Here is a 23,156-nt window from a genome sequence, read left to right as displayed (position 1 = left end):
CCATTATACAGTTTGCAAAATAATACAATGTCCACGCACAGGAACATTTCAGGCTTCTTTAATGACATATCTTGCAATTTCTCCAAACTGTATTCCTGGACAAAAAGACCCGGCCAACATATTTCGTCCCCAGTATAGGACTTAATCAGAGCCTATGAAGAATATATCCCTCCGGTAGTTTGGTAAGAATCCCACAATAGATTTAGAAAGATAGAGTAAATTGTAATAAATGAAACAAGACTAAAACAAAAAAAATCTAGTAAGTAGAACCAGAGATATGCAATTTAAAATATTTCAGTAAAAATAACACCAAAAAGCAGAAAAAAGCCAACTGTGGATATCTGATCACGACAGACCAAGACAAAGCAATGGCGCACAGGCCAGCTATAGGGACCCAGCTAGGTCTGGTGGACAGAGTTCCTGAAATCAATGTTTGCAGAACGTTGCAAGGATCCCCATAGAAGATGTGCTGCACAGCCACAGTAATGCACAGGTTTTGAGATGCGGCAAGGCTGCAATGCAAAGTCCTCCATGGTGTGAAATCTCCAGTCTTAGGGATGTGCCACTCAGTTGGGGCGATGCCTCGGTTGCAAGGAGCTGCAATGAGGAGTCCAGTGTGGTCACTGAGGCTGCCGCTGACAAGGGATTCAAGGTTCTACCCCGGGGATGGGCCACATAGCGTTGGTTCTGAAGCTGCTACGGGATTGTGATGCAATGCTGTTCTTTGTGGTGGCTCCGATCCACAAAGTATCCGCAATATGTTAGTTCTGCTCGGGATTGTGCCTTGCAGCAGAAGAGAAGAGTCGCTCCTGCTGGATCCACAGAAGCTGGGAAAGCACCTTAGGGCAACATCCAAGTGTCTAGGACTTGGGTGGTAGGCAGAATAGACTCACAGATGGCAGAGTCCAAGTGCAGATGCAATGTTGTTGGAAGCCTGTTGTGTTCTTGAGGTAAGATAAGGAGACTAGACAACTAGCCCTTGGAACGACTCTGGGTTCTGGTTTCAAATGATGCAAGTCCAGTCCTTCTTACCTAGGCAAGAGGGCAGCAGGTCAGCACAGCAAGGCATCAGTTATCTCAGAGCAGAGTGGCAGACCTTTCACCAGCACAGCAGTCCTTCTTTTCTGGTACAGTATCCACAGGTCCAGAAGTGGTTTGAAAAGTTGGTGTGTGAGGTTCAGTATTTATTCCCAGTTCTGCCTTTGAAGCGGGGGAGAAGTTTCTAGGTGTTTCTCTTTGATGTCCCCAGGCATCCTGCCTTCCCTGCCCTGGCTCCAGACCGACTACAGGGGCTATGCAGCCCTTTGTGTGGAGGAAGGACATAGGGCCTGATTCTAACTTTGGAGGACGGTGTTAAACCGTCCCAAAAGTGGCGGATATACCACCTACCGTATTACGACTCCATTATATCCTATGGAACTCGTAATACGGTAGGTGGTATATCCGCCACTTTTGGGACGGTTTAACACCGTCCTCCAAAGTTAGAATCAGGCCCATAGTCTATTCAGGTGTATGTTAGATTGGGCCCAGCTACTCCCTCCCATCCTGCCAGTGATTGCCCATCCAGGCACACCTAAGGTCCCTATTGTGTGTGGCTGTCTAAGAGAAATAGACAAAGACCAGCTGTCAGCTCCACCTAGTCATGTGACCCAGGAGCAGGCCTCCTGCTGAACTCTAACCCACCACTTAACTGCCAGTGCAGTCATGACCCCGCCGGCCCTATTATGAGTTCACCACAGAGCCTTTACATTGACGCTGGCTCCTAATGGAGCCGGCACCAATGTGGCAGTGCGGCAGGTGCAGCAGCACCAGTCGTGCATTTCACTGCCCGTAATTTGGGAAGTGAAATGCGCGAAGGGGCTGCGCATGGAGGCCCCTGTACTGTCCATGCCAAGTGCATGGGCAGTGCAGGGGCCCCAGGGGGGGCTCGAGTTACCTATTCTGACAGCCTTTCACCACCAAGGAAAGGCTGGCGGAAAGAGGTCACAAATACCGTTGGCGGTATCGGGTGGACCGCTGGGCCGAAGGTGGTCAAGAAGTGGTCATCTAAGATGCCCTCTGTGTGCATTTTGTAATACATCCCACACTGGCATCAGTGGGGGTTTATTGTGCTGAGAATTGTGATACCAAACTTCCCAGTATTCAGTGTAGCCATTATGGAACTGTGGAGTTCTTTTTGACAAACTCCTAGACCATATAGTTAATATGGCCACACCGTCCTTGCAATGTCTAAGAATGGACTTAGACACTGTAGGAGCATATTGTTCATGCAGCTATGCCCTCACCTGTGGTATAGTGCACCTTGCCTTTGGGCTGTAAGGCCTGTTAGAGTGGTGACTTACCTATGCCACAGGCAGTGTTTTGTGGGCATGGCACCCTGAGGGGGATGCCATGTGGACTTTGCCTTGTTCTCCCCACCAACACACACAATCTGCAATGGCAGTGTGCATGTGTTAGGTGAGGGGTCCCTTAGGGTGGCACAACACATGCTGCAGTCCTTAGGGGCCTTCCCTGGTCACAGGGCCCTTGGTACCGCTGGTACGTTTTACAAGGGACTTGTTTGTGTGCCAATTGTGGAAACAATGGTACATTTCTAGTCAAAGAACACTGGTGCTGGGACCTGGTTAGCAGGATCCCAGCACACTCTCAGTCAAGTCAGCATCAATATCAGGCAAAAAGTGGGGGGTACTGGAAACAAGGAGCCATTTTCCTACAAGGGGCCTTATTCAGGTTTTGACCAAAAATGGCTGCTCGATTTTCCCCTTCTGTAAACTAAAGATGGAATTCACTGTAATTTTTTATGTGTGCTGGCATGTCTGCTGATCTTACTGGTTGAAATATTCTCCTGCTAGAACTTAAGCGGGGGGCCTTGGAGTGCTGTGAGCTACAGGGTGTGAAGTTTTGTACATTGTTGCAAAATGCTTAGCTCATGCCGTAAAAGGGATCATTGCTTCCAGGTTTCGGGCTGGATTTTCGCAACCACAACTGACCAAATCAAAAAAGTTCCTGTTATTTTTATCTTTTAATGTCTACTCAAGAATAGCCCAGACTTTTATGTCAAGATGACTCTTCTTAAATGTATAAGGCATTTGTATTCTTGCCTCGATGATTCAGAGGTAATTCCCCATCTTCTGTGCAGGGTCTGTTTTTAGCGCAGTTGCTAGCACCTGCTTCAGTCTTATGCATTCAGAGACAAATCATTCTATTGTGAGTTTCCTGGGGGCAAGCACAGAGCTAATGTTAGCCTTAGTTGAATACTTGCCTGAACGCATCTTAAGCTCAGCACTTCTAAGTTAGGTGTGTCCTTTAAGACTAGTAATTCCTTGTATGTGTGTAACCATTGATTACATGCTACAAGGCCACAGGACTTGTGTTGGAGAGGAAATATTTTTCCTGTTAGATTTTACAAGCAGGTTTCCAGAGTCCTTTGGACATGGTCCTCTTCCATCAGTCATGTAAGAGGGGAAGAATCTAAATATGACAATTAATAGGTCATGGTTACTTTCAGTTCTTTTTGTGACACTCCTGTAAGTAACCAGATGCCAGGTTGATAAATGTATAGTCAATTACAGAGACTGATTGCCCAATCTAAAAGTTGTCTGCACAGAGGAGTCAGAAGGAGTTCACTCATTAAGAAATAAAAGTTGTTGGACAGTAAAAAAAAGCACTTGGGGGGGTGATTCTAACTTCCGCCGCCCGCCGAAGTTCCCCCACCAAAATACCGCTCTGCGGTCGAAAGACCGCTGAGGGTATTTTGGGATTTGCCCTGGGCTGGCGGGCGGCCGCCAAAAGGCCGCCCGCCAGCCCAGGGCAAATCAACCTTCCCACTAAGATGCCGGCTCAGAATTGAGCCAGCGGAGTGGGAAGGTGCGACGGGTGCAGTTGCACCCGTCGCGTATTTCAGTGTCTGCTAGGCAGACACTGAAATACTTTGTGGGGCCCTCTTACGGGGGCCCCTGCCATGCCCATGCCATTGGCATGGGCACGGCAGGGGCCCCCAGGGGCCCCGCGGCACCCCCTAGCGCCATCCTGTTCCTGGCGGGCGAACCGCCAGGAACAGGATGGCGGTAGGGGGTGTCAGAATCCCCCATGGCGGCGCAGCAAGCTGCGCCGCCATGGGGGATTCCCAGGGCAGCGGTAAACCGGCGGGAGACCGCCGGTTTACCCTTTCTGACCGCGGCCAAACCGCCACGGTCAGAATGCCCTGCGGGGCACCGCCGGTCTGTCGGCGGTGCTCCCGCCGACCCTGGCCCCGGCGGTCTAAGACCGCCGGGGTTAGAATGAGGGCCTTTTTGTTAAAGTCTATGCACACAAGTATAATGTGGAGTTGAACACTTTTCCTTTTGTTATATGGATGATGAGAAATTCAATTTTGTGCATTGTTGATGCAGTTCCCTAGTTTGCTTAAGGTTGTCAGATAGTCCTTCAATTTCCCAGGTGAAACGTTATATGGTATATGTGTAAACCCATGAATCACTTATGATTTTGATATGGTGAATGTTATTAATATTCTGGATCCTGTTGGTTTCTTGCACTCTTGCACTGATGATTGAAGATTCAAAAAGACCCAGATAGTTAACCCTAATTTTGTCTACCCTTGCCTTCTTTAATTATGGCTGGAGAGTATAGAGAATATCCATCTATTTCAATTTCATTAAGCCCCCAAGGCCCTTGGAAGCAGGAGATAGTATGTGTTAAGAGCTCCACCCAGATGGGTAGGATCCCCACCAAAAGGTGAGAAAATACTAGTAGTAGCTTTACTAGTAACTTCTCCCTCTTATTTAAAGGCAGAAGTGTGGAGTTACACCTAGGAATAGGAGTAAGTAAAAAAAGGAACTCACCATGAGATTGTTTGTAGAACACCTTCTGTCCTTATGAAGTTATATGTTACAGGTTGCATCTCGTAATTAAATATGAAGAAGAAATGCAACTAAGTTCTACTGGTACTTCGATTTTGGAGGCGAGCCCAAGGTAAACGGCTACAAGAGAGGAAAAAGCAGTGAGTGAGCATTAATGACGATGTCTTTGTTTGTGCCAAACAATCTATCTTTTCCTAATCCTTTGACAGCCTATTGGATAGGAATTCTAATCCTTTGTGGAATGAACATTCTTCTGTTTAAAGATATTGCTGAAAGTTGTTCCCTTGCTTTATACACAGGGAAGAAACTCATTGACAAGAAGATGAAATTGATCCAGGACCGTCTGGCGCAGGGCACTGAGGTGGAAGGCGAGTACCTGACTTATCTGATTGCTAGTGGAAATATAACACTACAAGAGGTGTACGGAAGCATGGCTGAGCTGCTGTTGGCTGGAGTAGACACTGTACGTAATGCCTGTTGTTTGTCTTTCATCTAAATCATGAGGTCAAGCCTGTTAGCTTGTGGTCATCTGGTAGTGTAGAAGGAAAAGTTTACATAGTTGAAAAAACCTCCATAAGAGTACGAGGCAGGGTGGAAGCTTATGAACACTGTTACTCTCAAAATTGTCTTTGCATCTACTTTCACCCCTGGTCGCACAATAGATTGTCAATTTTGTGCAGTGGGGTGCAAGTTCCTCATACCTTCTAGCTGCTCACTCCCCTTGATCTCTTGGCATCAGTCCTTAGGACCTTGGTTTGTATTCTCTTTGTCAGGTTCCTCATTATTCCAATTCGGAGCTAAGCAGCAGACCTTTTACGATAGTCTAGGTCTTGTTCCCAGGGGAGTTAAGATGCAAAGAGGGCCCTGGTGAAGCATCTCTGTGCTGGTGCTTGAAGGTCTCTTCTCAAAGTTCAGAGGAATCTATGGGTCAGAAAGCTAATATTTATCCCACCGAGCAAAGTGCCAGCTTCTTTCACAATTCTGAGCACTGCTGCACTCTCTGGATGAAGTACAACATAGTTCTTTGTCTTCTTTGCTGAGGTTGGAAGACTTGCTGCTTAAGGCCACAATGGTCAAAACCAGCTGAGAGACCTGACTCACAAGTTGCATTTTGTGGTAGGTAAAGTAGTACTGTGTAAGTACTACTCACGTACCACAAAATGCAAATCTCAAATCTATAGCGAGGTATCTCTCCCTCTGTCTTTCCTATCTTTTCTGTGCAGCAATCTCTGCCATGTTGACAGAGAGCTCAGCACATGTATAAACATCAATAGTCAGTGTGGCAAGGACCTGGGGGAATGGTGTGAAAATGGGGAATAATTACTACAAAACAGGAGGAGTTTAATGAAATTTAAGGAGGGGTTTGGGTGATATAGAAATACAAAACACACCCACATATGGTAAACCATTAAAATTACCTAAATAACTGCTAAAGTAGCAACAGCCTTAGAGGTGTCAAAACATTCACAGCAGTACTCCGGCCCAGCCTTGTAGTATTTCTGTGCAACACATGACCAACCACTGGTACTACAACAATGGAGGCAGGGAGTTAAAACAGTACCCAATAGGAACTAATGGTTAACTATGTTCTTTATTTAATAATAAATGTAAAAAAAAGAAAAATAACTTAAAAAAATATTTCTTAAAAAGTCTTCAACCTAACTACATATATAACTTTTAACAAGGTTTTAACCAAATTTACTAAATATTCAATAAAAGCAAAACTATTGATGGTGAGTAAATTGTTTAACTTAATGTTTAAAAAGTAATATTTCTAAATTAAAACAAAATCTATTTAAATTATGCTTTTATTAAATGCAGATTTCTCCTTCGACTTGATGTGTTATTATGCTGTAAAATGTTACTTTATTATTTCCAGGTTAATAAATAATTGAAAATATTTTTGATTGTGTAGGAAACTGGCCTGGTGTGTGGTGGGGATCCAAGGAACGTCCACCTTATGCCAGGTCCAGGTATCCCCTATTAGTGTAGTGTAGACAGTGCCTAGAAGCCAGGATCTCTAGACATAGCTGTTGATGAGCAGCCAAGGCCTATCTAGGAGACATGCAAAGCTCATGCAATACCAATGTAGTCACATAGCACTTACACACATGAATGAATACACTCAGTGTTACAAGAATAAAGGTACTTTATTATGGTAACACAACACCATAATACTACAGAGGCAATACTCCCTTAGGAGGTAAGTAATACACAAGATATATACACTAGTTGTCAAAAATAGGTATAAGAATTGTTAGAAAACAGTGCAAATAGTGTAAAACACAATAGAGAATCCTGGAGCACAAACCATATACAAAAATGTGAGAGTGTCACCCCCACCCAGGTAAGTGGAGTGTGTAGAGGGTTGCTTGGGGTACCAGAAAAGCACAAAGGTAAGTTCCACAACACCCCCCAGCAACCAGGAAGGTAGGAGTAAATTACTAGAATTTCCCCAGAACACCCACTGAGAAGAAAAGAAGAGAATTGCAAAACCCAGAGATGACTGCAAGAAACTAACTGTGGATTCCTGAAGATGAAGATCTGTGGAAAGATAGGACCAAGTCCAGAAGACACAGCAGTCCAGTGGGGGCAGGAGTCCCTACCCACAAAGCTGAGGATAGCAGGAGTTGGTCGATGGTGAAGAAGGACAGTCAGCACTGCAGCCCTGGAGTCGGAGTTGAGTTCCTTGATGATGCAGGTGATGTCCCACGCCGGAAGGAAGATTGCAGTCAGGTTTGCGTGTCTGGATTCCACCAAGTAGTCTTGGCACGGACAAAACTCACTGTTGGTGGAAAGTGGTGCTGCTGGGGACCATCAAGGCCCAGGAGAACTCAATCCAGGAAGGGGAGACAGAGGGGGGCATCAGCGTCGCAGAAAGCCCACAGAAGCACAGGCAACACGCACAGGAGTCGCACAGGACGGGGACACAAAAAGTGCAAACGGAGCCCACATAGCGCTATGAAAAGGAGTCCCACGCCGCAGGAGAGTCTCTCGGAGCTGTGCAACGCAGGAAGGAGTGCTGGGGGCTGGAGCTACACGAAGACTGAAGACCCCTTGGAAGAAGTGCCAACGAGCCTTTGCAGCTGCAAAGGATGCGTTGCACGTGGGTACTGTCCTGCGTGGGAAGGCAAAGGCTTACCTCCACCCAAGTTGGACAGCTAGTAGAGAGGACCGTCTGGACCACTTCCGACCACCACCCGTGTTGCATGATCCATGCAGCTCAGCAGAAGAGGGGACCCACACAGCCGGTCGTTGTTGCTTCTTTCTTGTGCAGACTGAAGACAGGCTGTCCTCAGAGGATGCACAACCGGGGAAATGTTGCAGAAGCTTGGAGGAGCCAGAGAAACAGTGTTGCAGGCGAAGTCTCCGTCTTTGTTGCAGATTGTCAGGTCCTGGAGAGTCCAGATGCAGTTTTTCTATGGTTTTTCACTGTATCTTGAATAAAAACTATTGGATTCTATTTTTCTGCGCCCTCTAGGTAATTTCACATCTCTTTAGCATTTTCCCTTGGTTGTGACAATTGGTCACATGGCATGTGTAAATCATTTTTGTAGCATGAATCTTTTGTGGATTCACACGCTTTGCATTATTCTGCCGTCTAGTGGTTGGGTCCATAATTCTCCACTTTTTTTGTAGTCCTACTTTTATTTTTATTTTTATTGTTGTTGTGCATCGATGGACCCCCACTTGGTGTATCCTTTGATGTCGTTCTCCTTCCTCTGGAAGCTCCCACCTTTTGTCGCTATCTTCAGATTCTTTTTTTCTGCCGTTGGGTCTGGATGCATGGCTGAAGGCTTTCCAATACGAGGTAGAAAACTTGAGAAAAATTTACGAGAAATTGCCCAAAAAGTTCGACAAAAATCAGAGAAGAACACCAAAAAGGAGATACTGGTGGAGAATTCAAGGGGAAGATGAAGAATTACCTCGATGGTTTTCGAGAATGGACTTCGGAGAGGTAAAATTTACTATTCCCGCTCCACCCTGTGCAACAGTAGAGAAAGCGCTGGACTTCAGGGGGTAACAATTACTATTCCAACTCCAGTTTGTACAACAGTAGGGAAAGTACTTCACTTCAAATAGATAACATATATAAACATAACCCTATTAACTTATAACAAACATAAAACTCTTAATATAAACGTTATTACTGAACCTAAAAAAGAAATATATAGTAATAAAAAAACAACTAACATGATTAGTAAACAAATTAATAATCAATTATCATTTAAAAAAATTGAATTGCCATTTATTTATTATTACTTTATTAACTTACCATAATATAACCCCACAAACCTACCAGCCCAAACTTAACATCTAAGTAAACCAAATACATGTAACACAATGAACATAAATAAAATTCAATTCAATATTAATTAATCATGCAATAATTAATTATTTAATGAATAATTAACTTCCCACCATATCGCTCTACAAACCCTGAAGCCCACACATAATATATAACTTAAAACATATAACTATTACACAATGTACAAACCTCACCGCCTTTTACAACACTATAAATTACTATTAGCAATCAAATTCAAAATTAGAAATAACTTGAAAATTACAAATTATATTTAAAATATTGTTAACAATTATACAAATATTATTTAGCATATAAAATTAATATATTACTAAAACATACTAAAATAATTTGAAAAATATTATTTACAACTATATTGTTGAAAACGATATCAAGAACAGATATTTTTGAAAACTATACCTACCTAAAAGGCCAATATTAAGGTCAACAATATTTCTGCATTACAATATTTTTGTTTCACAATATTATTTTCCAATATTTCTGTATCTTGATATTCTTATATTGATAATATGTCCAAACACGATACCAACCCTTTTGGCGATGTGCAAGAGAAAGATTGCAGCGACAAAGAAGAGTGGCTGCCCCCACCAGCAAGTAAATCCTTACACCACAACCCCCCTCTCACACACACACAACCCCTGTGGGGGGAAGGATAAAAGACTTCCTCCAGGAGTGGAGGAAAGTGACTTCAGACAACTAGATATTAAACATGCAATGTGGATAATGCATAGAACTCATCAAGCAAACACCAGCAAAAGTACCAAAGAAAGAGGTCAACTCAAAAGAGGAAAAGTCCTGTCTATTACAAGAAGTGAAAGCATTCTTGCAAAAGAAGGCAATAGAAAAAGGGCCCTGAAACAAGATCAATCAAGGAAACTACTTAACATATTTCCTATTACCAAAGCAAGATGGATCCTTTTGTCCAATAATAGACCTTAGTTTCTTAAACAAGTTCATATAAACACAAAAGTTGAAAATGACAATGCTACAGGATGTCATACCACAGCTACAACAAGGAGACTATATGGCAACGATAGATGTAAAGGATGCTTATCTACACATCCCAATAAAGCACAGACACAAAAGATACTTGCGCTTTGTGGTGGATGGAACATACCATCAATTCAAAGTACTGGGTTTTGGAATAAAATCTGCACCAAGAGTATTTACAAAACACCTAGCAGCAGAGGCAGCACATTTAAGAAGGCAAGGGATACATGTATACTCTTACCTAGACAACTGTCTGATGAATGCAAACTACTGCTGGAGCATTTTCATCCTTCGCAGTAATCAATGCTCATGGAGGTCAACAAATCTATGGCCCCTGCATAGGATGTGGTAGAACCAGTCCCACAATCTTAATACAAACCCTGTTAAGTTGCACAGTGTGATCAATGTGTCCATTCAAGGGAAACTCCAATCAAAAGTAAAGTTAAGGAATTGATTACAAACTTAAGTTCAAATTCATTTGGCCAACTCTCAAGACAAAATTATAAAGGTACAGGGTCACCAAAGGCTGTCCAAGGTGACGAAATAAGTTCAGCCGAACTAACATTAATAAAACTAAGAATTCAATAAGGAGAGTGCAAAACATTAGCAAGATTATCTGAGATATAGAAATTAAGTGATGCTCAGGTCTGACAATCATCATGTCAGTTTTAAATCAGCAGAGTTACAATATAGCTGGGCACAAAGAAAGCCTACAATTACCAAGTCAGCAAAATACATGTGTGAGGCGGAACACATGCGGGCAAAAGAAAAAAAGAGCAAAAAGAATTTGGAAAAAGGTAATCTCTGGCAGCAAGCCACTAAGTAAGGTAAGCAAAAAATAAGTTAAAAGGGAAAGCGTCAGCTTGTCAGAAAGTTGATCAAGAATCTTCTGGAAGATAAGAAAGATAATATCTAAGCCTCAATGAGGTATCTCAAGGGGTAAAGCAGAGATAACATACCTCTCCAGGGGCACAGTATTCAGGAATACAGGAAAAAGGGTCTCGGCTTCTCATCTTCGGCAGGGTGATCATCGATATGACTTAGGGAATCTGACCAAAGTCCAATTGTTCAACGACATATTAAAGTTCAAACGGAAATCTAATTTGCTCCGAGAGACAGTCCGTATTACTTTGAAGGGGCATCATCCAATAGAAATCGATCACCTGACTCCAAGTTGAAACATTGACACATCTTCCCAGGTCTGCCATTGGAACCTCATCCATCCATGTAGCTCCACACAAGTTCGAAACAGTTTTATATAATACCAGTCCACGTTTCAGAATATTCTACATTCAAGGACATTATTTCACTACTTCATGTCTAAAACAATAGGGGTCTATTACCAAAGTTAGTCTTCTCATAGGAACAAAATCTGAAAGAAAGTTCACGTTATGAAAATGAATCAGCATTCTAAGCACAGACACAAAGAACAGGCCTAATAAGCTTCACTTAGGTGAATGCAATTGAGTTTAAAGCATACATTTGATTAATACATTCAAATAAACACAATTTGAATATGCAAACCTATAAATTCAACATTGATAAAAGGACTCTGTTAATACATTCCGATCAGTATAACACAGAACTGAATTTCTATACTTTTGCACACACATTTAAATCATTAGTCATTAGAAATTCAATATTGTTTCAATACATTCTGTTAGTCTAGAGTCTAAATTACATCATAGTGCCAGTTTGATCTGTCAAACATTTAGTTTAATGCAAATATTAACTATGTCGAACTCTGCAATTTAATCGACTGCACATTTAAAATAACTTCAGTGCATCTTGTACAATCAATTAACATAAACTGTCACCAATAGATGGCTTCTGTAACATAGGGGACAGCACTAAAATCTCGACTGCATCCCTACACATGTGCAAAAAACACTCCACAGTCTGGGGTTCTGAATAAACAGAGAAAAATCATCTCCCGAACAAGAAAAAATATTCCTGGGAGCAAGAATAATCTCAATAGAGGTGAAAGCTTACCCTTGCAAGAAGAGGATACTATCCCTACAGGGAGTGCAGAATTATTAGGCAAATGAGTATTTTGACCACATCATCCTCTTTATGCATGTTGTCTTACTCCAAGCTGTATAGGCTCGAAAGCCTACTACCAATTAAGCATATTAGGTGATGTGCATCTCTGTAATGAGAAGGGGTGTGGTCTAATGACATCAACACCCTATATCAGGTGTGCATAATTATTAGGCAACTTCCTTTCCTTTGGCAAAATGGGTCAAAAGAAGGACTTGACAGGCTCAGAAAAGTCAAAAATAGTGAGATATCTTGCAGAGGGATGCAGCACTCATAAAATTGCAAAGCTTCTGAAGCGTGATCATCGAACAATCAAGCGTTTCATTCAAAATAGTCAACAGGGTCGCAAGAAGCGTGTGGAAAAACCAAGGCGCAAAATAACTGCCCATGAACTGAGAAAAGTCAAGCGTCCAGCTGCCACGATGCCACTTGCCACCAGTTTGGCCATATTTCAGAGCTGCAACATCACTGGAGTGCCCAAAAGCACAAGGTGTGCAATACTCAGAGACATGGGCAAGGTAAGAAAGGCTGAAAGACGACCACCACTGAACAAGACACACAAGCTGAAACGTCAAGACTGGGCCAAGAAATATCTCAAGACTGATTTTTCTAAGGTTTTATGGACTAATGAAATGAGAGTGAGTCTTGATGGGCCAGATGGATGGGCCCGTGGCTGGATTGGTAAAGGGCAGAGAGCTCCAGTCCGACTCAGACGCCAGCAAGGTGGAGGTGGAGTACTGGTTTGGGCTGGTATCATCAAAGATGAGCTTGTGGGGCCTTTTCAGGTTGAGGATGGAGTCAAGCTCAACTCCCAGTCCTACTGCCAGTTCCTGGAAGACACCTTCTTCAAGCAGTGGTACAGGAAGAAGTCTGCATCCTTCAAGAAAAACATGATTTTCATGCAGGACAATGCTCCATCACACGCGTCCAAGTACTCCACAGCGTGGCTGGCAAGAAAGGGTATAAAAGAAGGAAATCTAATGACATGGCCTCCTTGTTCACCTGATCTGAACCCCATTGAGAACCTGTGGTCCATCATCAAATGTGAGATTTACAAGGAGGGAAAACAGTACACCTCTCTGAACAGTGTCTGGGAGGCTGTGGTTGCTGCTGCACGCAATGTTGATGGTGAACAGATCAAAACACTGACAGAATCCATGGATGGCAGGCTTTTGAGTGTCCTTGCAAAGAAAGGTGGCTATATTGGTCACTGATTTGTTTTTGTTTTGTTTTTGAATGTCAGAAATGTATATTTGTGAATGTTGAGATGTTATATTGGTTTCACTGGTAATAATAAATAATTGAAATGGGTATATATTTTTTTTTGTTAAGTTGCCTAATAATTATGCACAGTAATAGTCACCTGCACACATAGATATCCCCCTAACATAGCTAAAACTAAAAACAAACTGAAAACTACTTCCAAAAATATTCAGCTTTGATATTAATGAGTTTTTTGGGTTCATTGAGAACATGGTTGTTGTTCAATAATAAAATGAATCTTCAAAAATACAACTTGCCTAATAATTCTGCACTCCCTGTAATACACAAAACTCACCAATACCAGAAGTGTCCGTATCTCACAGTGAGGAATGTGGGGAAAATTTTGGGGAAAAGGCCTCCAGCATACCTCTCATACCATATGCAAGGCTACATATGAGACCAATTCAGGAATGACTACAAAACCAATGGCCACAAGCCTCAGAGAGTTGGGAAGATCTACTGGGTGTCACACAGAAAGTATAGGAGGAGCTGGCATGGTGGAACAAGACGAAATTACACCCAGGGATAAGTGACTCACTTGTTTCTTTATTTTTTTTGAGACGCACAAGCTGTTGCAGCAGGCAAAGAGCCTACAGCACCTGTCGGGCACAGATTCCAATCAGAGAATAATATCTCAGTGGGAGAATCCAACTTCAGAAGGATTTGTGTGCAACTTGCAGATCAGAGGTCCAAACTGTCGTGGGCTCAGCCTTTCATCGTGATGTGGCTGAAATAATGAGTGCCTTTGATGTCTACAACAATATCCAATATCTAAAAATAATTTTCACCACCAAAAAACAATTCAATATATACCGCATGGTACATAATTGATAAGTATTTGTCACAATAACGAGCAACAGTTTCATTTCGGGCCCTGGTTTGAAAAAACTATATAGCCAAGGGGTTAGTTAACTAATCTAAAACTATTTATTTTCATCACAATTAATATAATTTATTAGTCAAAAAGTCCTTTGTGCCACTATGAGGTCACAGTGACTTGCATAACAAGTGTCAATATAGCAATCAAGGCTAAATTCCTGTTGCCTATATTCAAACTTGTGACCTTCAATTCTAAGCAGATGTTAGTTGGATTAGGATGCATTATTCTGGACATGGTTGCCAAGATAGATGTACTTGCCAACTCCTACAAAAAACAGCTGTGCCCGCTTGGGACACCTGACATGACCCTTGAAGTGCTTAACATGTTGGCACTGATACCACCGAGGGGTGAAGTTACCTATAGACTTATGGTCATGGAACAAAATGGTTTCTTATTTGTAGCAGTGGTTTTGCATCTTATAGAATTTTCTGGATTCACATGCTGTGCATTATTCCGCCATCTAATGGTTGGGTCTGGAATTCTCCACTGTATTAGTAGTCCACGACTGTCCCACCATTTGGTGCCTAATCTGGCCTCTCCTGACATCATACGCCATCCTTCTAAGCTCCTACGCCTGGTTGCAATCTTCAGATTCTTATATATTTTTTTTTGCACCCTCATCTTCTTGAGAAGTGGGTGGGTCGCCTGTGAATACAGAAAATTCTTCAAGCTGCAAAACTACTTCTACAGGTAAACCATTTAGTTTTGCTGCAAGAATCTTTCCTGGATTCACTTTATGTGCACACATTTTGATTCGTTTTTTTTAACCTTGTGGTGGTTGGGTTGAAGATGGGTTCAAGCTTGCAAATAAATGTTTTAATATCTTTTGGCCCACTTGAAATTCCTTGTTCATTTGTATGACTAAGCAATAGTGCTTTGTGAAAATATGCACTGATGACCAAGTAGCTGCCATGCAAATATCCTGCAATGGTACATTTGCTAGGAAGGCTATCGTTGCTTCTTTTTTGTGAGTCGTGTGTCTTAGGCCTGGTTTGTAGTTGTATAACCACTGTTGTCTGACACATTTAGATTGCTTCCATGATCCATATAGAGATGGTATTCTTTGTACTGGTTTTCCCCTGTTATTGTCTGCTAATGACACAAACAGTTGCATTCCCCTCCTGATTGGTTTTGTTTTCTCCATGTAGTGCATGATAGCTCTTCTGGTGTTTAGCGTGTGCAACGCTCTTTCTGTTTGAGTTCCTGGAAGAAACTTGATATTTGAACATGAGTGTGCGGCCCACTGTCCTGCCAAATCCGCAGAAGGGATGGCCTCTGCTTCCCTGGCGGTGTCCAATTTAGAGATGTATTTCTTCCTACCTGGTGTGGATCTCTAAACCTTCAGAACAACCCTTTGAAAGCAGAGACATTTGTGAGTGGGTGTCCAGTTTGCCGCATCTGCCAGGCAAACCTTTTCTTTTTTTTTTCTCTAAGAATACACTTCAAAAGTGGGAGTTTGTTCTGGAAAAACAAAACACCACTCACACTCAGAAGCAGAAGATTTAATAGAGGAAACTCCATTAGGATCTCCACAATCTTATATAGAAGATCAGGAGAGGAATGATGACACACAGCAGCCACCATTAGACCCTTGGGACACATATGACATTGACCCACCAGGGGATACAGATCCAGATTCATACCCAGCGAAACCACCTCCACCAGATTACACCATATCCTTCAATGAGTTGATAGCTAGTGCGGCTGCATGTCACCAGGTCCCATTATATATATACCCTATAGAAGATGACTTCTTATTTGAAACCCTTTTTTCCACCAATAGGGCATCTCAATACCTGCCCATGTTAAATGGTAGTACGGGCATGTGCCGACATTTTTAAAGACTCTCTCCACATTCTAGTAATCCCACCTAGGGTTGTTAAAAATATAAACCAGCCCCTACAGATCCTGCTTACATTAGAGGACACATTTCTCCAGATTCTCTAGTAGTTCCCAATGCTCGTAAATGAGCTAATTCTCAAACGTCTGGGGATGCACCTCCTCCAGACAAGGAGTCTAAGCTTATCGATGTATCAGTCAAAAGGGTGGGGGTTCAAGCAGCCAACCACTGGAGAATTGTCAACACACAAGGGCTGTTGGCAAGATATGATAGAGCCCAGTGGGAAGAGATGGAAGATCTTATTCAGCATCTCCCAGAGGACTTTAAAAAGAAAAGAAGACAACTTGTACAGGAGGGCAAGTTAATAACTCTATTAGATATGCTGCAAGGGGAATATACACAAGTATTTTATTACAACGTCACACATGGTTGCATATATCAGCATTTAAAGCAGAGGTGCAACAAACACTTCTCAACTCGCCTTTTGATCAGGGACACCTTGTTGGCTCAGAGGTGGACCAGGAACTAGAAAAAATAAAAAAAAAGATGCTGATGTTGCAAAGTCTATGGGGGCCCTTCAAACTCCTGGTAACCAAGGCTTCCTTTGCAAACCTGCCTTCAGACAAGGCAATAGGCAAACAACATCAGAATCTTCTACCTCTTTCAGGCAACAACACTCACCATCTCCTTCTAGTGGTTTTTACAAAGGATCATATAGGAGAAACAATTCTAGGGTCGAGAAAGAGGTGCCTCCAAACGGGCCACCCCTTCCACCTCTAAGCAGTGACTCTCTTATCATTCCTCCCAATCACACAACAACTGTCGGGGGACGTCTACAACTATTAAAACAAGAAGTACAGGCTCTCCTTCAGAAAGGAGCGATAGAGTTAGTTCCCAATAATCAAAAAGGAATGGGAGTATATTCTTTGTACTTTCTCATTCCTCAAAAAGATGGCTCACTTTGGCCAAATCTAGCTCTCAGACCACTAAATCGTTACATCCTGTCAGAACACTTTCAAATGATCACTCTACAAGATGTAATACCACTATTACAACAAGGAGACTTCATGTTTTATTTTCCGAAAGAGTTGGGGGGACACTCTCTACAGTTGTCTCAACTTGCTTACACAACCTGGCATTGGGCAATTCGCCATCGCATTCAGTTGTTAGCACAACACCTCCCAGGGACAGACAACGATCTTGCAGATCTACTCAGCAGAATGCAGCAACAAGTCCACGAATGGGAGCTCCACCCTGAAGTCCTACAATTTTTTTCCATCAGTGGGGGTTTCCACAAATAGATCAGTTCGCAACAGCAAACAACTCAAAATGCCCAAACTTCGCCTCCAGGTTCCCACACTCTCTCCAAGGGCAATGCTCTGTGGATGAGTTGGTTACTTGCATACGCTTTTCCACCTCTCCCTCTTCTTCCCTTCGTGATGATGAAACTGAGACAGTTCTCTCTCACCCTCATTCTGGTGGCTCCCATTTGGGCACGCCAACCATGGTTCACAACACTAGTTGAACTTTCCACACGAGAAGCATCCCCTACCCCGGACCTTCTCACTCAGAACAATGGAGAAATCAGGCACCCAAATCTCAAAGAGCTCAACCTTAAAATTTGGTTCCTGAGGTCATTGAGTTTAGATACTTATAATTACATCCAGAATGCATGACCATTCTTTAGGAAGCACGCAAACCCACAGCTAGAGCATTCTATGCCGCTAAATGGAAAAGGTTTTCTATGTATTGTCAAACAAATTGATGGGTTTAATGTAACTATTCAAAATATTGTTTGCTATTTGCTCTGTTTACAAACTTGTGGGATAGCATATACTTCAATATCATTGCACCTTGCAGCAGTTGCAGCATAACAAAACAGACAACATTTATCATTGTTCAAAATTCCAGTTACTAAAGCATTTATGGAAGGTCTTAAAAGGGTAATGCCACCTAGGGTGCCTCCAGCACCAATGTGGAATCTTAATATTCTACACACCAGACTTATTGAACTCCCATTTGAACCTTTACATAACTGTCCACTCCATGTTTTCTCTTTGAAGGTAGCTTTTTTGATAGCAATCACTTCAGTAAGATGTGTGAGTGAGCATCAGGCATTAACCTTAGAAGAACCTTTTTTCCAAATACATAAGGATAGGGTAGTACTTTGTACCAACATAACATTTCTTCCAAAAGTGGTTTCTACTTTTTATCTGAACCAATCGGTTGAGTTACCAGTTTTCTTTCCTCAACCTTGTCAAGTTGCAGAAAGAGCTCTACACACCTTGGATGTTAAAATAGCATTAATGTCCTATATTCATAGAACTAAAGACTTTCGTAAAACTAAACACCTCTTTGTGGCTTTCTCACCTCTACATATAGGGAAGTCTATATCTAAAGCAGGTATATCAAGATGGATTATTAAATGTATCCAAACATGTTATACTAAAGCTAAAAGACTTCGACCCATACCTCCTAGAGCATACTCAACTCGTAAAATAGGTGCCTCTAAGCCTTTTTTGGGTAATATACCAATAATTTGCACACATTTACTAAGCATTATTGTATGGATGTTTTCGCACAGCAACAAGCATATGTTGGACAAGATGTGCCTCGTACTTTTTTTCAAACAATTGCAGCACCCACGAGTTAGCCACTGCTTTTGGGACGGCACTGCTTTACAATCTATGCAGAGCATGTGTATCTACTGCCACACAGGCCATTGAACGGATTTTATTACTTACCCTGTACGCATCTGTTCGTGGCATGTAGTGCTGTAAATCCACATGTGCCTGCCCACGTCCCTGGACACCCATGGCCGTTGCAGTATTTTAGTACACCTCATATGTATGGACATCTCTTATTAACGGTATGTTGACTCTCCATTCTCACCCGACTGAGGGAAAACAATCTAGCAATGGAGTCGATGCCCATGTGCAGTATAACCGAGAAGAGGGGTCAATTTTCCTTGTGACTCTGAAAACTTATTTGAAAAAAACAACTTGTACACATCTGAACCAAACACTAGATGTCAGAAGTATCCGAACATGTGAATCTACCGCACTACATGGCAGGAACAGATGCTTACACTGTAAGTAACATAATCCTTATGTAGGTATTAAAGTGTACCAAAGAAAAGGCCCTGTAAATCCTTCCTTTCTGTCTTTGCAGACTTCCAACACATTGTCTTGGACCTTGTATCATCTGGCAAACGATCCTGAGATCCAGAATGCCCTTTACCAGGAAGTGATCCGTGTCATTCCAGGCTGTCAGATCCCAACCACAGAACATATTGCAGAAATGCCTCTGCTAAAGGCTGTTATCAAGGAAACACTACGGTAAAACCCTTCAGCTAAGGCATGGAGTCCCACATGTGGGACATCAGAAGTTGCACATGTTATTTTTGTGGGTGGGGTGTGGAATTAATCACTAATACTTTGATGGGCACCAGAAGGCAATATCTGTACTTCACATGGCCCAGTTCCAGAAGTGACAGTGAGGTCGCTGCTGAACACGCCATTGACCAGTGTTTATGAAACATGCCCCAGGCCAATTGATTCTGTGTGCCCCACCAGCCCATCTTCCCAACCACATTAAACAAGTGGCTGAACATTGAAGTGCTGCCAATTTTCATTTTAGTTTTATGTTATATTTTATATTTATCTGAAATGGTTGTGGTTACATAGTGCAGACCTGGTTACAAAACGCAGCATAGGGCTTAATAGGTTAACAAGGTTAGGAGCTAGGCGTGATTATAAGGTGTTCATGAGGGGGTATTTGTAGTTCTGAGATATATGACTATGAAAGGTATACAAAAGAGAGTTGAGAGTTTGGTAGGGAATGTATGAGCGAAGTGTCCATGTGTACAGGGTGCCCACAATGCTGTTTACATACATACTTGGTACATGACCATAAATGGTTATTTGGAAATGGTAAGAGGCTATAATTTTCACACACAAACAAGGACCTTTGTTATGTCTGTCCTAAACCTGCCCCCTAAACCTGTCCCCACCCCTTGCTTTGGGTCTCTTTTTACTGGGAGAACATAAGAGACAACTGTACACCATGCCAGCATGCCACCAAGGCTTATTTGTCTCCCAAAATCACTCCCTCTCTGGACACAGGCACTGCTTCAGGGAAACATATCCTCGTAAACGTCAAAGAACTGTAAATTTAGTGGCCTGACTGGTAGACAAAGTCAGTGGCCAGGCCGCTAAGTTCTAAATGAGGCTTTAAGTTTGAAGGTGGGCTGATGCAATGTTCTTATTCATCCTCCCTAGAACTTGAAGCAAGACCATTTGTAAAACATACTGTGTTCATGTAAAAAAGTGATAAATGATTCTGTCTTTTCATACTCTGCCCCTCTGTTTTCCAGTAGCCATTCTTTCTCCCTCTGTCTCTCCAACTGTCTGTTTCAGTTCACCTCATGCTCATCCCCAATTTCTTTTTTTAAATCTCAACCACACTCTTTTCCCATATTCCTATCATATTTTACTGTCCCTTTCTGTTCCTGTGCTTTCTCACTCTCTTTTCACTCACCCCCCTTGTGTTGTCCTTCTATTCTCTCTTCCTCTGCCCATCGGTCCATGTAATGAATAGTTCTCACCTTTGAAGCAGGGCAGCAGCAGACTGCATGGTTATAGACACCCACATTTTCTCAGGAGAACTCCCAACCTTTTGTGAGCCTACTTCTGACACTCCAGCTCCTTCACTTCTTCCAGTTGTACAATGAAATGTATGGCTACCCAGGATCTAAGCGATCCACCGGAATATGATTCGGGGAGTCATATTCAAACATTTGTGCTAGAGTCAGAAGAACCATTGACAATGGCCAAGAGTGAGGCTGTGTGTCCCTGACTATGCCGGTCATTACGACCCTGGTGGTCTAGCAGCCACATTACGACCATGGCAGGTGCACCATGGTCAGACCACCACTTCTCTGCCGCTCGATGGCCTGGTGCTGGCGGTTCCAAGCCACCAGGGCAGCGCTGCCCTGAGGATTACGAACCTCCTCTCGGCCGCTGTAAAGGCTGCCGGAGATGAGGTGCAGGGGACCCCAACACTGCCCATGCACTTGGCACATGACATGTACTTGGCATGGACAGTGCAGGGGCCCCCATGGTCAAATCCCATCACGCTTTGCAGACAGTGAAATGCGCGACGGCTGCTGGTGCCCCCTACGCACCGCAACATTGCCGCCCGCTCAGTTATGAGCAGGCGTCAGTGTTGTGGGCTGTTTCCCGCTGGGCCAGCGTTCCGAAACTATGTTTCCGTCCGCTGACCCAGCAGGAAACTTATAATAGGGTCCGCGGGAAGGGGACCGCACTGGCGGCAACCTGACCGCAGGAGTTTGGCGGACGATGTTTTCTGTCCTCCAAACTCTTAATGACCCCCTATGTGTCACACACCCAGTGAATGAGATTGTACTCTAGAGTGTATGATTCACACCAAACAAAACAAGTGACACTTCGAACCATGGAGTGTGACCACCAAATGAGTGAGACTGTATCAATCACACTAATTTAGTGGGGCTGGGCTCCAAGAAGCAAGATTTTAAAGTGTTGCGTAGGCTCTCATTATCCTAATGAGACTACTGGATTTTGAGCAGCAGATCGTCCACAATGTGGGGGACTGAGTCTGACCCATGGTGGTTGACGCTTGTCGCTCTAGATCCGGGTTTTGCTCCGGCTAACTAGCAGTGCCTCATCTCCCCCAAATGGTAGAGACAATTGGGCAGCCGAGCGCATGTCATAGCGGTACTTCTCAGGGAAGTCGTGGTCACTCAGGTCACAACCGGTTCTCTCACACACAGTGCAGTCTCATATATAAATGACAACAAAGGCAGTATAAGTGTTGTAATATGGTTTATGTCACATAGTTAATTACATATCATATAGGTTAAGTCATAGGATAAGTACATAATAATATAAATATGTTGTTAGAGATTACAATTAATTAGGAATGGTAGTTCCCTTCCCCCCCTAGGTCCAAGAATGGGACAATCGGAATGTTTGGCACTGGAGGCCAGATTAGAATGTTGAGGATTTGACAGAAGGCAAGCACAAGGGAAGCTGTGTGAAGTGAAGGGACAGTTGGAGCATTGGAGATGGAATAAAGCCTGACTCAATAATTCCTACAGTCTCCGACTTTATATCACTGGCGACGAGTTGGTGCGTAAGGGGGCACCTCCATCTCCACCCCTTTTAAGATTATTCTTCAATTGCCTTCATTCCCTCCTGAGGACTCTGTAAGTTATCAATTTCGACTGTTAAAAAGACTTTAATAATTGTCTTTCAATGTTAAGCGATGCCTTGAGTACTCTACATTACGTTTGTCAACGTGTATATACGTGTGACAACATACGGACAGAGTGAAATTTATTTGCGCGCTCTTCCCACCAGACAAGCGTTTGAACTTGTGGATCGAGCAAGAAGCGGCAGAAGTGAAATGTATTCAGGCAGCATTCTTTGTTCTTGATATTTTAACTGGCGCGCCGATTGCCTCAGGAAGCAGATAAATTAATCGCACAAGTCTCTCATCGAGGTGCTCGACCGGGAGTGCGAACACATGTAATTGTTTATTACACAAATACACGCTCCTTTTCTAGTCAGCGTGAATTTTTTTTCTCTTCAGAAACTCAACGCTGAGGCATTGACACGCGTCAGCTGACGACGACACTGGCAGGCGGGCGAACGCACGGAGTTTCTCTTTGTTGACTTAGCTATTAAATATCAACGTACTTCTTTTTTTTAAATCAACACATTAAGAACTGTCAGCGAGGTGCTGACAGGTGGGCAAACGCACAGTGTGTTTTTTCCAAATTCGCAGCACTGAAACGTTAAGGCGCTTCGTCTGGTCTGCGCTTACAGAGATATTGAACCCGTGCATGCTATAAACAAGGTTCTTTCGGAAAAGAAAAATAAAGAAAGTAAGAAAGAAGATATAAAAGAATATAAG

General features: G+C 42.9%; 1 protein-coding gene across 1 annotated transcript in view; it reads left to right on the top strand.

Annotated features, from left to right (window-relative positions):
* The window catches only part of LOC138286654 (sterol 26-hydroxylase, mitochondrial-like), a 198,386-nt gene that overhangs the window by 131,222 nt on the left and 44,008 nt on the right, over positions 1-23,156 (top strand). The window contains exons 5-6 of the mRNA XM_069227118.1: positions 5,159-5,322; positions 19,371-19,537. Of these exons, the coding sequence (XP_069083219.1) occupies positions 5,159-5,322; positions 19,371-19,537 (331 nt within the window). The remainder of the gene's footprint in view (positions 1-5,158; positions 5,323-19,370; positions 19,538-23,156) is intronic.

The sequence above is a fragment of the Pleurodeles waltl genome, chromosome 3_2 (assembly GCF_031143425.1).
Source record: "Pleurodeles waltl isolate 20211129_DDA chromosome 3_2, aPleWal1.hap1.20221129, whole genome shotgun sequence".
NCBI lineage: Eukaryota > Metazoa > Chordata > Amphibia > Caudata > Salamandridae > Pleurodeles > Pleurodeles waltl.
This window is presented reverse-complemented; position numbering and strand designations above follow the sequence as displayed.